Below are 16,030 nucleotides of genomic sequence, written 5' to 3'. Positions count from 1 at the left end.
TTTATCTAGCTTCAGCTTCTAGCGATTGGATTGTATTCTAACTTTCTCTGGTAATTTGAAGAGCCCATTATTAAATATTTGTTCCCCATGTGGATACTTAGACTGTAATCAAGTCACCTTCTCTTTGTTAAGCTAAATAGTTTGAGCTAATAGATTTTAAATATAAAGGAAGGATTTTTATTTAAAAGTTAATTTACTTTAAATGTTCAAATATGTAATGCTATTCTGCTTTCTGTATGAGCTCTAATATCACTTAATTCTTTAGTTTGTGCATGTTTGTTTGTTTAAAGTTTTGCAGGACTTGTTTATGTAAAGGTGTAATTTTGTCAGGGTCAGAGGTAACTTAACTATTAAAAAAGTTAAGTATACCTAACTGGGGCCAAACTAAAAGAAGTAAACAGGTTTGCAGAAATGTGCACCTGCATTTAGCATGTAAACAACCAGTTAGGCAATTATCAGGCTTGCATGAACTATTTTGGAAATAGGTTTTCAAATTTATTTTTGAGTACTGAAGTGGAGGTCTACCTTTGAAAATTTGTCCCTGGTAATTTGGATCCCATTTTAACTTTCAGAACTCTCTTTCAGGCTGTGCACAACCCATAGTGACAATAAAATTCATAAACGCACTGGTATCTTTCAGTTTCTGAAAAGAATGAACTGATGTGATGTAGTTACCTTTTTAAAATTTGGATTATATATAAAATGATGGAATGGTAGGCTTTGAATGCTGCTGAATTTGTACTTGGATTAAAGTTTTGCTTTAAATGCACAAGCACACCCTCACCCTCCACCCCCACCCCAATCACATTCTGCTTTCTCATGCTCATGAAGTGAGTAGCTCAGAGAAACAGTGAGACCAGAGGATTACACCTTTTGCTGTGGGGATATATTAACTGTTGTGGAACATGGCAGGGGCTGCAGCTTTTCTAAGCCCCAAGAAGGTCTGCTGGGAAGATATGGGGTCCACCTACACAAGCAGGGGAAGAGCAGTGTAGTGAGGAGGACTTTAAATTAGTTTCAAAGGGGACAGGTGACAAAAGCCCACTGGTAAGTCTTAAAAAGAAATGACCTTACGCGAGGTCACTTAAGCAAGGACTGTTAGGGTGCGACATGGAAAATTACAATAGGGTCGTGGGATCAACAAGAGGGGAATCTGCTCAATATCTTAGCTGTCTATACACAAATGCAAGGAGTCTGGAGAATAAAACAGGAAGAATGGGAAGTATTATTACATAAACTAAATTATTACTTAATTGGCATCACAGAGACTAGGTGGGATAAGTCTAATCACTGGACTATTAGTATAGAGGGAGAGGAATTGCTTGTTCAAAAAGTACAGTCAGAGTTAAAAGGGATGAGTTGTTGTCTTTATACATCAAGAATATGTAAACTTGTTCTGAGGCCCAGAAAGAGGTGGGAGGAAGACCAGCTGAGAGTCTGTGGGTAAAGATAAAAGGGGTTAAACATGGGGATGATGACATGGTAGGGGTCTACTCTAGTTCACCAAATCAGGACAAGGAGGTGGATGAGGCATTTCTAGAACAAATAGCAGAAATATCCAAAACACGAGATCTGGTAGTAATGGTGAACTTTAACTATCCAGACATCTCTTGGAAAAATAACAGCAAAATACAAAATTTCGAGTATGTTCTAAGAATGTACTGGCGATAACTTTTTGTTCTAGAAAAGTGGAGAGAGTAACCAGGGGGACAGCCATTTTAGACTTGATTCTGATCAACAGGGAGGAATTGTTTATCAAATGTAGAAGTGGGAGGCAATTTTGGTGAACGTGATCATGAAATGATAGATTTCATGATTCTAAGGAAAGGAAGGAATGAAAGCCGCAGATAATGGGACTTCAAAAAAACAGATTTAAACAAACGCTGCTCACTATCAGCACCTGAGCTGATTCATATGATTCAGCTCAGGATCAGCACCTTGCTTAATATCAGAACACTTAAATATATTTATACTGAAAAACAAAGGTTGGTTTATTAAAAATTCACGATTTAAGTGATAGAGTAAGGATATTGGACACAAAAGCTTATATATTAAACAAAATCATGCCTTCTAGAGACTAAGGTTAACCTCCTTTCCAAAGAAATTACTTACCCAGAGTCCTTTTCAGTATTTCCAAGCAAGGTTATCTGAGATCCCATTTTCATGATTGTAAACACACTGTCTGTTTACTTCCTAGATGCAGGCTGTTGGGGTGTCTTCTTTGCCTTCTATTTATATTCCCCCAAAGTTTGTCAGTGACAGGATACTCACCTGTGGCTCATTTTTTCCCGTGCGCGGTTTTCCTGTTGACTGGAAGCGTAGGAAAGTCAAAGTGCAAAAAGCATTATTTCTTAAGCTAAAAAAAATCTTTTCTTGTCGGATATTACTTTCGTAAGGGTGTGGAGACACATTTCAAGTTATATGAAAGCTGAGGGAGTTAAATTGTGACCTATCCTGTGCTCTTGACCTGAGATATTTACAAATGATAACTTTGACATCTCAGCTGAAAAGTAGATAAAGGGCCATATTCTTCTCACTGAATCTGTGCTTTTCATCTTTTTCTCATTCACTTTTTTTGGGGGGGCGTGGAGGGTGATGTGACCTTAGTTTAGTTTGGAGTAAATTGGTGGGTGCTCATTCCCTTAAAACCAACTGAATCAGAAGCCTTTCTTTTCATAAATTTAAAGGAGGGTACTAAATTCCTGGTAACAATTCTTTTCACAAAGCAACTTAACGAGTTGTAGGCTTTAGTTACCTCTTACCATTTTCCTAAAATTCAGATGATCTTATTTTCGTATTAATCATTCATTGCCTTAATAAGCTGTTTTATTTTTTTTCATTGTCACCTTTTTCAAGGTGAAGCAGTATTTTTTTTAGCTTGGACATATTTAGATATGACACTTTCAAACTCTTTAATTTGTAGTTTTATCCAGTGAAGATGTCTCAAATTATTTCACACTCTTCATTAGTTTGAGACTATACTTTCCAGTCTCATTTGTGTGTGAACCTTGTGCATGTGAGTAGTGGACTGAATTTAACCAATGTTTGCCTGCTTGCTTACATTCAGAGAAGCCTGACCAAGTCACTTCCATCTTAAACACCTTTTGTGTGGCCAGTTTCATAGGCTTGTTGGAGTACAATCTAGAACAACCTACACATGTTCGTGTGCTTTTATGTACAACCTTCCATCTGGTGAGCTCCAAGTGCTTTTCAAATAAAGAATTTAGAGTCCCAACACCCCTAGGAGTTTGGTAAATATTACTGTCTCAGTTCTGGTGTTAACTGCACCTCTGTCCCCTCAATTGTCTCATCAAGGGTTCCCCTTTAGGTATAAGGCCTCCAACTATCACCTTTCTGAGTGGGGACCTGTGACCAGAGATTTAGGCTTGCAGTGCCCCTGAAATTCACAGTGTTTATTCCAGTAGGTCTGACTTAGTCCAGCTCCTGCAATTCTCTGTCTCAAGGGAAAATGACAGTGCGTACCAGTAACCAGTGAGCTTTCACAAAGCACAGTATGCTTATTGTAGGACAAAGGTATAACAGAAAAAAAAATCCTAAAACAACAAAAAATCTGCATGCTTGCTAAGCTTACAAGGTTCTGTCTTCCACATGGAGACACTGGCAGGTTCCAGTCCTTCACATTTTCTAATAGGGCTTTGCCCTCTGTAATGCTATCCTGTCTTTTCTTAGATCAAAATGAGGGTCTGAGTTAATTCACGCTGCCTCTTTATGCCAAAAGCCCTTACTTTGTCTGCTGGGCCTGTTGATCCCAGTCTGAACCAGTATATGCAGACAGAGACACACACACACGTCTGGAGTTTTTGACCTGTCCTGGGATTTGCAGAAATTGTCCCCCATTGTAATTCCTGGAATAAATTTTTGGTAACCCTTCCCATGAAGCTGAATACAATCCCTAACTTGCAAAAATACATGTAACATTTATACAAACAAATATTAGTGAATAATCCCCATGCCTATGGCATCTGGTTTGTCTTTAGTCTTTTGAAGTTTCCACACTTCCAGTGTCTCACATTTGTCTCAATTACTTTCACTTACAAATGAGGAAAAAAGTTATAGGGATTTACCATTCTATTGTCCAAGACTAGATAGAGCACTGGGTCGGATAAGGCTGTTTTTCTGTTGTCTTAACTAAGAATATCTTGTCCATCACCGTCAGCATTACTGCATGCAAGTCAATAAGAACGTGAATTTGTGCAAACGAGTTCAGGAAGAAGAAAACTTAAGCTAGTTTGTGAGTAGTATTGTGTTATGCATTTAACACTGGCACAGAGTTCCCCTTTTCCTGTTTGTTTTAGTCGGTCTTCTTGAACACAGTTAGTTGAAACTGAAGGGGCACAAGCAGTACCGTACTTAAGTTTCGAAACATTTGTCAATGCTTGTGCCCCATCTACAATCTGCTGAGGACAGGATTGCTCCCAGGTTTGTACACTAGATACAAAAAAAAAGAAAAAAGTTGGCATTGTATGGGCTATTAACTGAAGCAGCTCTGTTTACTTACAACTAACATAGCTTTCCTGTTACCCCTTTTGCTATCATTAGCTATGTCTTTCAGCTTGTATAAAAATACTGTATTTCATTGTTAAATCGGTTAACTTGTCTCCAGCAGAATTAAACCTAACTTAACACTGGTTTTGGCAAATTGCATCTTTACCTGCATATACTACTGAAAGCAGGAGAGTGTTTATCATCTGTGACCACACCAAGATATAATTTTTGGTTCTACTGAAAAGTAAGGCTATGTCTGCGCTACAAAGTTACGTTGACAATTGTCCACCACTGTAATTAAACCTCTTTTGTACATCCACACACTGCCCTTTGTTATGGTGCAGTGCATTCACTACGGTTGGTGCTCTTGCATCGACAGAAAGCAGTGCACCGTGGTTAGCTATCCCACTGTGCAGCTTGCCACCCTCTGCCACTTGGTGTTCTGGGAAGATATCAGTGTATTTCTAACTTGTGTTACAGTGACATGTGAGTGCCAGACTTCACATCCAGTTGAGAATATACATCTGTGCAGGGAGAAATAAATAACTTTTGATAAGAGACAAAAGCTTCTGAATATGTTGACTAGTTTTAAGCTTAGATGACTTTATCTGAAATGTCCTGCTTGTAGAATCTTTGAAGTTACTAGTTTTCTTTTTGTCTGACATTTTATGGTAGAAGTCCATTTTTCTTTATATCATTGTATGTCTTTTCAAATGGACTAACATAAGATGAAACTTTGAAAAATTGTTCTTTTGCAAATTATTTTCTGCTTTTTTCTTTACCTGTATATTGGATGTGAATGTCGCAGGTTTTTTAAAAAAAAACAAAACAAAAAACCACATCCTTAATGCAGAACTGTACTATGTAAGGTCATACATATTTATCAGCGCTATATCCTGTACAGATAGAAATGCCAGTGACAATTTCAAATCAGACTTTTTAAAATTAGAAACTTAATTGTAGACATGTGTAAGTCTATTTTGAATGTGGCCCTGACTAATCATGATTGGGCTTAATAAAAATTTTGCACAAAGAATAATTTTAAATGCTATTTTAAAAACAAACCGGGAAAGTTAATTGTTTGTTGCACCCCCATTACAAGTCATCTCTACCTCTTTCCTTTGTAAGGTAACTTTCTGTTTGTACTTGAGATTTTCTGTGTTAATTCATGTAGTGTAGTTAAAACTGTTTAATACTGCAAACGTTTAGTTCTGATGTATTTTGTTTAAAGGTTACTCTCTAACTGTTACATATTTGGTTTTTCATAGGGACTTGAGGTGCTGGGTTCTTTCATTTCCACAGCAGAATATAAAGCTGTACTGCACATGAACAAGCCAGTTCTAATCAATTTTTTTGACTAGGTGGATAAAAACCACTTGCATATAGTTTTCAGATTGTGTTTAACTGGTTTTCAAAATTTCCAAAACAACACTCTATAACAGTTAAAGCATCATAACCAAAAATCATAACCAATGTCTTTATTCTTTAAGGAGGTTCCATTAGTAATCTTTCTTGTTTAATTAGGAAACTGGATTTATTGACTGCTGTCAAGTCAAGCAGTAGCAATCAAATGAACCTTTGCTGCTGACATTAATTTACAGGGGTCAACAGGACAAAACTTCACGACATGATAGCAGATCTGGGCGATGATGAGCTACCCCACATCCCTTCAGGAATCATTAATCAATCTAGGTCACCCTCTTCTAGAATGACTGATGAAGGTTCAGGAGCAGAGGAAGGTACAAAAAAATTCAGCTACTTATTATATTTTAGAAGGTTTAAATTTAAACACACGCTATCACTTATCCCCGCAAAGACTTAATGCTGTTACAGTTGTCAATAATAGGACATCAACAGTGCTTACAAGTCTGTTCACACAAGTTTGATTTTTTTTGCACGACTACCACTTAAAGCTTTTGTGTCTCAGAGAAATCAAAATCAGAACTTTACATGTCAAGTGGTTTTTTGTCTTTTTTTATTCAATTTTATGTGAAACTCCCTGGTTTCTGACTTTGTCAACTCTTAAGTCGCTTGTTGCAGAATCCCTTTTTAAAGTAATCTTATCTGGATGGTACATTATAAAACTTAGTATAAAAAGTGATGATTGTAAGTTTGATACTCCATTTGTATTGAAAGGTGAGATAAAAATAGTTATTTAAAAGTAGTGAAGTAATCACAAAGGATGAATTTGGCTCTCTACCTTCAAATTATTAATACTACTTATATAGGTAGAGTACTTTTTTTAATTAGCTACTTTTGATTTATCCTATCCTTAACCAACTATTCGCTCCAGATGCAGTTGAACTATCACTTTTGTCCCACTTCCTGCAAGAAAGGCACTGGGAAATTGACTTAAAGTAGTTAAACACTTGAAGGGGGTTGGTTACAAGATTTTGTGCATCTATATTTTTTAACAACTTGAGTTATTTTTAGATTAATACAGCATTTGTACTAATGCTGCTTACTTCAGTGTTAGTCTCATGCCAAAGGTCACACAGTTATGTTATAAACTGAGATTATAATCTGTCTTTCTCACAAAACGTATTGAAGTATTTCTTGCAAATTCCAACCTTTAGGGCTTTGAGTAGCTTCTAGCCCCAATGTTGTCATAACTGCCCCAAAAGTGGTGAGATTTATAACAAGATAAAAACATCAGTCTGTCACTTTGTGTCAGTCAAGCACAGCTTCCAGTGTCCAGATATTTTCCAGTGTCCTTTTATTTAAGAAGTTGTCTTTAAGTAAGAAGTTGTCCTTCTATTTCACAGTAATCTGTTAAAAGTAAAATTGGACATAGTCTTTTAGGGCTTGTCTACACACACATGTTGCACTAGTGCAAGACTTACCCATATAGTGCACTGTAAAAACTTTTCTGGTGGGTTGCAGTCACACTGTGCCACTTGTACCTGTGCCAATTGCAACAGTTGTGGCCACATCGCAGCACGCAGTATCGCTAAAAGCATGGAGTGCTCTGGCAGGGGATCCCTGTCTCTATTGCCTACAGCCTCACTCCCTTATGAGAGATTTTTGCTGTGTATACTTGTAGGGATTTCTGAACTCCCACAGTTCCCTCAGATCTGCCTATAAGTCACCTTTCCTGCACTGTAGTCAAACTACCTGCTTCAAACCTAGATGAGGCACAGAAGAATGCAGCACTCCTCTTGCTGTTAGGACAGGATGTAATTCTGTCACATGGAGGAGTTCATAGCTGTAGCAAGATGAGTTACAAAACTCAGAGTAATGTTTGCGAAGAAAGAAAGACAGCAAATCGGAATTTGAGGAAAGATTTCTTTCAGTCATTTGGGGCCATAGTTTCCATTGTTTGGTGTGCCATCTATTGCATCTTTATCCAGAAACTCCGCAGTATTCTAGAGAGAGGACTACATATGCCTAATTTCAACTGTGAACCCTAGAATCATCATCATAAAGCAAGGCATGTTTCTTGCTTAGATTTTTATTCTTGTGTTTTAGGAGACATTGCTTCATTCTAAAATACAGGAGTGTAATCTGGTTAAAATATTGGACCATAAAAACCAATACTTCCACACCTTTTTAAAATGTTTTGTTGCATAGTTCATGTGAATCTGAGTGGACGGGTGGAGGAGGGTGAGTGGTCTTCTCAGGGAATGTTATACCACCAAATGCTTTGGATGATTAAAAATTGTCTGCACTCCAGTATATTCACAAATCATTCCGAAAGGTGTCTCTAGAACTTTTCCATTTCACACTATTTGCCATTTTGTTATGTGAGCGTATTTTCCAGTCCATCAATTTGTTTTGATTTTCTTCATATACTTCTGTCGGTGTGAGCTGTAGTGTGAACATCCCAGTAACCCCATGTGTCTTATTTTTTTCCTTACCTTCCTGCGACTTTTTAAAAACGAGTTTTAAAACTTAAATTCTCTCTCAGCTAGTTGTGTTAGTGGTCCTTTGACAATATTAAGCAAATATTTCATAATTTATGCTACACCAGGTGGTATGAAGTCAGTAGTAGTAGATAGTTTAGTCATCTCATTTGTAGAAGCTCCAGAACAAAATGAAAATCTTCATTGCACTCCTTCTGTCCATGTTCTGCTGCTTTAATAAATTGAATGAGAACAGCACATTTCATTATCATAAATGACAATTGTATCTGAACAGCGTAATACTGCCCAGTGATTTTATTTCATCTAACTATTTCAAGCAGTTTTGACTGAGGACATTCACTATAATCCTCCTTACCAGGCCACACTAGCTCAACTGTTGAGTTGCAGTAAGCCATAATATGTCTCTGGTTACACAAATGGCCTGTGTAATCCTTTGCTGCAGTACAAGAGGCTACTTGCTGTAATGTCACATTGAAAACCATAATTCTGAAAGAAAAGGAGTGCTTTGCACTTTCGTTTGCATGGCAATAACCAGAACACTATTCAGACTCAGATTGGTTTCGTGGTACCTTTGGTGTGTGAGCTCTGATACAAAGAGGCTTGAATGTGATTGTACACAGGTGGTTTTTTTCCCCCCGTGCTTCACAAGATAAATTATAAACAATTATCCTGTTTTAAAATATTTCCAACCACATTTGGACTATTTTAATGTTTTTTATCCCAAAACAGCTAGTTACATTGATGCAAACCGAAACTTGTCATAGACTTATATGCTTGGAAAAACCATAAAATGTAACACGTACATTTGTCAGTCTTCCACTAAAAACCACTCTGAACCAGCTACATTTTCTAATAATTCTGTACTTAAATTTCTGAAAGCAGGGTTAGTCCATTGGTACAGTCCTGCTGTCCTCCATTGTGGTCTTACTCAGAGCATGGTTGCTTTCTAAGCCTTCTCTTCGGGTACATGAGTAGCTGGGCAGACTTTTTTTTTTTTAATGGTTGCTTTTTTAAGGCAAATAATAGTGTTAATTGGCTGATAGTGCTTATTTGTGTACAGCACATAATGTTGGCTGCTGTTGTGATAATTATAAATAACCTCTGGATGATAAATATTTGATTAAAGAATAGACTAAGGGAAGGTTTGTGTGATTGGACTTTAAGCTCATCTGATTATGTATTTATAGTGCAATATTTAATCTGTAGGCTATTGGCTGAATTTCATTTGTTTATTCATAGTGTTAACAAATTTAAGTGCTAGGATGGCTGGTGCATCTTTTTACTCAGTTTCTGCCATAAGAAATATTATACTAGAGCATAACTTGTCATTGGTATGGATACGATAGACAGTGACTTCACCAGAACATACTTGTATTTAAATTGGAGGATAATGGTAACTATACAGTTCTATACTGCATGAGCAAATAACTGGTAACCTTAATTCCTAAAAATCCTTAATCTTGAACAGTAGCTCATCAATGTTAATAATACATTTTTATTTATTTATTTGGAATCTTTCAGGTAGGTCCATTGCAATGAAAAAAATGTTTTTGCTATTCAAAGTTGTTCACCTCTGTTTTGATGATAGTTTGTAAGTTCATGTGTCTTTTTTATTACTTGGTTGTCATCTATTTTTATTAACTTTTGACCATGAATGTTCCTTAAATAAAAAAGCCCAAATTTAAAATGAGAAATTTTGGAACAGAGTTTCAGGTTAGAACTAAAATTTTGCTTTTGGAAAATTAGTTTCCAGCTTCTAAACTCTGTTCACCTTTTTGAAGTTTCAGATGAGTCTGAGTATAGTTGCTGTAGATTTAGATGGCGGAGTTCTGAATTTCTCTTGATAGTGAAAAGAAAAGGCGTACTTTTGGCACCTTAGAGACTAGCAAATTTATTTGAGCATAAGCTTTCATGAGCTAAAGCTCGCTTCATCGGATGCATGCAGTGGAAAATACAGTGGGGAGATTGATAGAGGCACACTGTCTCAAAGATGGTTCTGAGATGCATTACACATTTGGGAAGCAGGATATCGCCTACAGTTCCCAGGTGCGGAGAGGATATGTTCCTCTTACTACAGCCTCTTATGGGGTGCAGCTTACTACTTGAATTGTAACTGAACAGTTCTACTCATGATGCCAGGACTTTGCCCCAAGGGGAGTGTAAGGGAGCAGATGCTGGACACTGGGGGACTGGAATTTTTGAATTCTTATGCAGGCTCAGCAATGGGAGAAAGGCTCTTCAGGGCTTTTACTTGCCCTTTGCCTTTCCCCTCCTGTATTCCTTGTGTGTTTGTAGGGACCAGGCAGAACATGGACTTCAGTGAACAAGCCTATTACATTTAGTGAAGATTTTGCAGGTTGTGTTTCTCTGTAGACCTTTTGTCATGTCATCTTAATGCATGTTTCATGTAGAACATAATGGATCTCTTCCTTCTGTTCTTTACTGCTCTACCCCAACACTTCTGCTGGAACATCAATATTGGGAAATTCAGAGTTGGTATAATTAGGGTTGGTGACTAAAATAAGAATGTTTAATCTTGTAGTAAGGAAAGTTGTACATCCATACACCCTGAAAATAATTTAGGACATTTTACTTATTGGAAGTAGGACTTCTTTGGGAAAATAAATCTGATTGTTTTAGGATGCAGTTACTTGACCCTTTGCATATGCGAGGTTTCTAATGAAATATTGGCAAAAATGAAAACTAGTAAGGGACATTGTCAAGTAGTTTTGGCCCAAAATTAACAGAAGAAATGGCTTGCTCTCTTGCATACATGCAGTTTTGCCTGGAAAGTTTAAATCAGGAATATATTTTTCCTTATCAGGTGTCCTAATTTTGTTATTTGGAAAGATTGTAATACCAAAAAATAAAACAACCCCCTACCCCCACCCACCCATCTTTTAGTAAGGTAGATTTTTTTTCCAGAAGCTCTGTGTGTAAATCCTCATTCAAATACCTTGCAAACAAATAAATTTTTTTGTGGAGGTGCAGGGGGGAGTCCTAGCTAATGCTGAAGAGTAAAGAGTGTGAATGAATGCTGGAGAAGATGATTCAAGCCTGAATTGAAAATTAACATTTGTTCAAAAGTGGCATTGTTTAGAACTAATTGATGATAATCAGTAAGAAAAATGTGTAAAGTTTCAAATGTTTTAAGGAGCATGCAGCTAGCTAACATGAATATCAGTTGTCTATTTTTAAAGTTTATCAACAATGTTTGGATACAGTCAAATGCAGAACTCAGTAATTGCAAATGTTGTAGGTTCTTGTGTTTTAAAACCCTGTCTGTATATATGTGGTGGAGGGTAGGTCCTTCGTGGGGAATTTATAGGCTAAAAGTACTTGCTCATGGAGGCAAATGTTTATTGCCTTAATAGCTTCAAATTTAGGGTATGTCTTCACTACCTGCCGGATTGGCGGGCAGTGATCGATCCACCGGGGATCGATTTATCGTGTCTAGATGCGATAAATCGACCCCCGAGTGCTCTCCCATCGACTCCTGTACTCCACTGCTATGAGAGGCGCAGGCAGAATCTATGGGGGAGCAGCAGCTGTCGACTCACTGCGGTGAAGACACCACGGTAAGTCGATCAAAGTACGTTGACTTCAGCTGTGTTATTCACGTAGCTGAAGTTGCATAACTTAGATTGTTCCTCCGCCCTAGTGTAGACCAGGACTTAAAGAATTATTTTCATATGTATGTATGTATATGCTCATGTTTTCTTTTCCACTAGGAGGAGGAGATTTTACCATAATTTATATCTAGTTAATGACAGTTCAGTCCTTATACACTGCTGTGCCTTTAAATGATGACTGATGAAGTTTTTTCATCTTGTAAATTTGAGGTTTTTCCTCAAGATTTAAACTGTTTTGTTCTTTGTAGCAGAGCCAATAACGTTTTCATCTGGAGGAGGCAAGTCATTTATTATGGGTTCTGATGATGTTTTGTTAAGTGTACTGGGCCTTGGAGACCTTGCAGACTTGACAGTAACAAATGATGCAGACTATAGTTATGATGTAAGTGAAATTTTATTTTAAAATTCCATATACAGCTGAATATAATCAATGATGGTCAATTTTTCAGAATATTTCAAACCTATAGGACAGCTTATCTTAGAGGCAAAAGCTACATTGTTGTAGAAAGAAACACCTCATAAACTAGCAAAACAGCTTGTGAAATCAAAATGAAATATGATTAGTTTTTAATTAATGAATTTGTAATTCATATTTTAACTTTTTTTTGTTTGTTTTTTACTTAACATGTTTTCCAAACAAGTTTAGGTGAATTCTTTTAAACAAAAATGGGAATTGCCCCAGGAATGGAACACTAAAATGTTGGAGTTAAAACCATATATTGATAACTTAAATTTCTAGATATTTGCTATTTTTATGTATAAAATTGTGTATAGTAGCTTATCGTTGTAGTGTGAATTTTAGATTTACATGTGTGGAATATTCTTTCATTTTATCATACAGCAGTGTCCTACATTTTTTTCCACTGCACAAAATTACTGCCCATGGTAATGTTTTTAATATGAAATTTGTACTGGCTAGTAATGTTGATGTTGGGTTCGGGGGCGGACAGGGGATTGTTTGTGTGCGTCCATCCATCCGGGCAAGTCCTTACACATTGAGGTATATCTTAAATAGTGTTGCATTGTGTTTTAGACGAATAAGGGCTTGTATACATTACCCGCAAGATCAACAGGCAACGATCGATCCAGTGGGAGTCGATTTATCGCGTCTAGTGTAGATGCGATAAATCGACCGCTGAGCGCTCTCCCATCGACTCCAGTACTCCACCGGAGCAAGAGGCGCAGGCGGAGTCGACGGGGGAGCGTCAGCAGTCGACTCATTGCAGTGAAAATACCGCGGTGAGTAGATCTAAGTACGTCGATTTCAGCTACGTTATTCACGTAGCTGAAGTTGCGTAACTTCGATCGATTCCTCCCCCCAACATATTATTTAAAAGATTTGAAAAAAATTATAATTCATTATATTGCACAACTGCAGTGTATAAAATGGATTTGAAGTTTTAAAACAGAAAAATAATATCTCATGTTCTTCTGAGTTTTTCTCCTTTTAAATTTATTTCCCTAAAAGTAGTTTGGTTTTTATTAAAATTCTGTTTATGACCTTGGACATGGGAGTATTTTCTGACAGAAATTACAGCTAAATTTTCTCATCGAATAGATCTTAAAATCAGAAGGGATGGTTGATAATCTAATCTGATCTCCTGCATAACATAGGCAATAGATCATCCAGTCTGACAACAATTATATACAGCAAATGTCAGCGATATTTAAGGCTTTTTTGGAGTAGGAAAATCTCACTGAAGGGGAAAAGAGAAAACTAAGAAAATAAGTCATTTTTCAGATTTTAAAATGAAGGCTCTAGTAACAGTAGATTTGAGTCGTCTTTTAAAAGTGCATTTCCCATAGGACATCAAAAATACTGTGTTGGAATTCAAAATATCTAATTGAGTCCATTTCAAGATTTTTAGAAAAGATGCTTTTACCGCTTGCAACTGTTGTCATAGTCAACAAGTATTCTTGTCTCTTAACTGGTATGGCTTTTTATAAGATACAAAACTGATGCATAAAGTACTAAACTCAATATTAAACAGTAATAATTGTTGTATTCTAGTCTGTGTGGCCCAAGAAAGATTGGGAATAATATTGAACCAGTATTGGTTATATAGAATTCTTTTTCTATTTAGAGCTGAGGAAAAAGCTACACTTGCAACAGAAGAAATACTTGCTCTTGCAGGTTTAGATTGTACTGAGATTTGATTTGGTATCCTGAATACCTTTCTGGAAAGATGGATCATAAAAGCTAAAAAGGAGATATTAAATAATTTCCCTCCAGATACTATATGAAATCCCAATATCTTTACATTGGTTGGTTTGTACATAAATACTGGTTGTCTCTTTAGTTCTGTCGCCTATAAACATGAAGAATTGTGATGGATACTGGTTCACTAGTTCACTGGAAAACTAGTCCAGTGGCATTTTATATTTTGTTTCTCACTTGTTAGTAAACTTTTAAAAACATGCCAGAAATTAGAAACTATTTGGCAAATAGGCTTTCTTTTACTAAATTCCTGTGCCATTTTTGCAGACTCCTTGGTTTTGTCTCAGTATTATTGATATAGCTCTCAAAATTTTGTTTGGTGCTTCAGAGCTAGCAATGGATGCTTGAATTTTTTGTATCTCCAGCAAAATCGTACTTATTTAAATCCATGTCCTAAACACTTCAGTCTTCAAACACTAACATACAGTATATAATTTTATATACAAGATCAGTACATAAATTTTTGTTTGTTTGTTTTTAGCTGCCAGCCAATAAAGATGCCTTTCGGAAGACATGGAATCCTAAGTATACGCTACGCAGCCATTTTGATGGAGTGCGAACATTAGCTTTTCATCCTGTAGAGCCTGTGCTGGTTACAGCCTCTGAGGACCATACTTTAAAACTTTGGAACTTACAGAAAACAGTTCCTGCCAAAAAGCAAGTATATGATGGTTTTCTTTTTTTAAGTTTGTTGTATATGTTGTTGTCTCTCTAAAATCTTTTTTATTACATTCAATTTAATAGTAATGTTTTAACTGATAGTTGAATATAATCACCTTTCTGTTTTGTTTTTTTTTCCAGGAGTGCCTCTTTAGATGTAGAACCTATCTACACGTTTAGGGCCCACATGTGAGTGTTTGCCAGTTAATACTTCAGAAGCAACCATTGCTACCTATTATGGATTCAGTAAAATGTTTAGGCTTAAAGATCACAATTTTATTAACATTATTTATGCGTGGTGCCAAAGATGTGCATAATTGTTTATAAAGCGAGTAAAAACTGTCTCTGTCCTGAGGAGTGCACTGTCAAGATAAAAAAATGACGACGACAACAGGGCGTAACAAATGTAGAAGGCTTAAGGGGAAGGGACAGAGGATGTGGAAGAAGACGCTGAAATTGTTCTGTAATGAAGACTGCCGGGGTTTTTTATACGATATGTAAAGTCTACTTTAAGTGGATTTGGAGAAGAAGCATAGGAGGTGAGGCTGGAGGTTTATTAGATAGATTTAGGAAGGAAGCTTCACATATAGGGAGTTGCATGAAAAAGGATATAGAGGGCAGTCATGGGTTAAGTGCAGAGCGTGGATGGGTTGAAGAACAAAACGAGACCAAGCATAGATATCGGAAGGATCTAAGTTGCATAGGGCCTTGAAAGTGAGAATGACCAATCAAAATTCAGTGCCAAAAGCAACAAAGACCTTATGAAAGGGATCTCAGTTGGGTTAGTTTGGACATAGGTATCAGTTAAGGCAGATGTTTTCACAACAGAGTTTTGAATAAGATAGAGGTTGGGAGTGAAGCAAATGCCAGGAAGTCCAGTTGGCGTAGAGTTGAATTAATCAAGATGGATTAAGATCAAAGCCTGATCAAGACTTCAACCAGAAGATCTGCAATGCCAAACCAGACCTACTTTCCCATGGGTCTTGAGTTTACCTATGTTTGTGTTTGGATGGGTGTCTCATCTGAGATGCATCATGAAACCTATTCCCACCTCCCAGCATATCACAATCCAAGTTTTGGGAAGAGGCGCTAGTGCAAACTGGTTTACCCCAAAAGGGACTCTTGTTCATCAAGTTGTGACAATAAACTCA

At 36.9% G+C, this 16,030-nt stretch overlaps 1 protein-coding gene across 8 annotated transcripts in view; it reads left to right on the top strand.

The window, feature by feature from the left end:
• Positions 1-16,030, top strand: part of STRN3 (striatin 3) — a 96,680-nt gene that overhangs the window by 63,077 nt on the left and 17,573 nt on the right. For 4 of the 8 annotated variants that reach the window (XM_048852387.2, XM_048852385.2, XM_048852391.2 and 1 more), the window contains 4 exons: positions 6,108-6,245; positions 12,250-12,383; positions 14,701-14,876; positions 15,021-15,068. In XM_048852387.2, the coding sequence (XP_048708344.2) occupies positions 6,108-6,245; positions 12,250-12,383; positions 14,701-14,876; positions 15,021-15,068 (496 nt within the window). The remainder of the gene's footprint in view (positions 1-6,107; positions 6,246-12,249; positions 12,384-14,700; positions 14,877-15,020; positions 15,069-16,030) is intronic. The other 4 variants (XM_048852389.2, XM_048852388.2, XM_048852386.2 and 1 more) reach the window with 3 other exon arrangements.

This window comes from Caretta caretta, chromosome 6, assembly GCF_965140235.1.
Source record: "Caretta caretta isolate rCarCar2 chromosome 6, rCarCar1.hap1, whole genome shotgun sequence".
NCBI classification, from domain to species: Eukaryota; Metazoa; Chordata; order Testudines; family Cheloniidae; genus Caretta; species Caretta caretta.
This window is presented reverse-complemented; position numbering and strand designations above follow the sequence as displayed.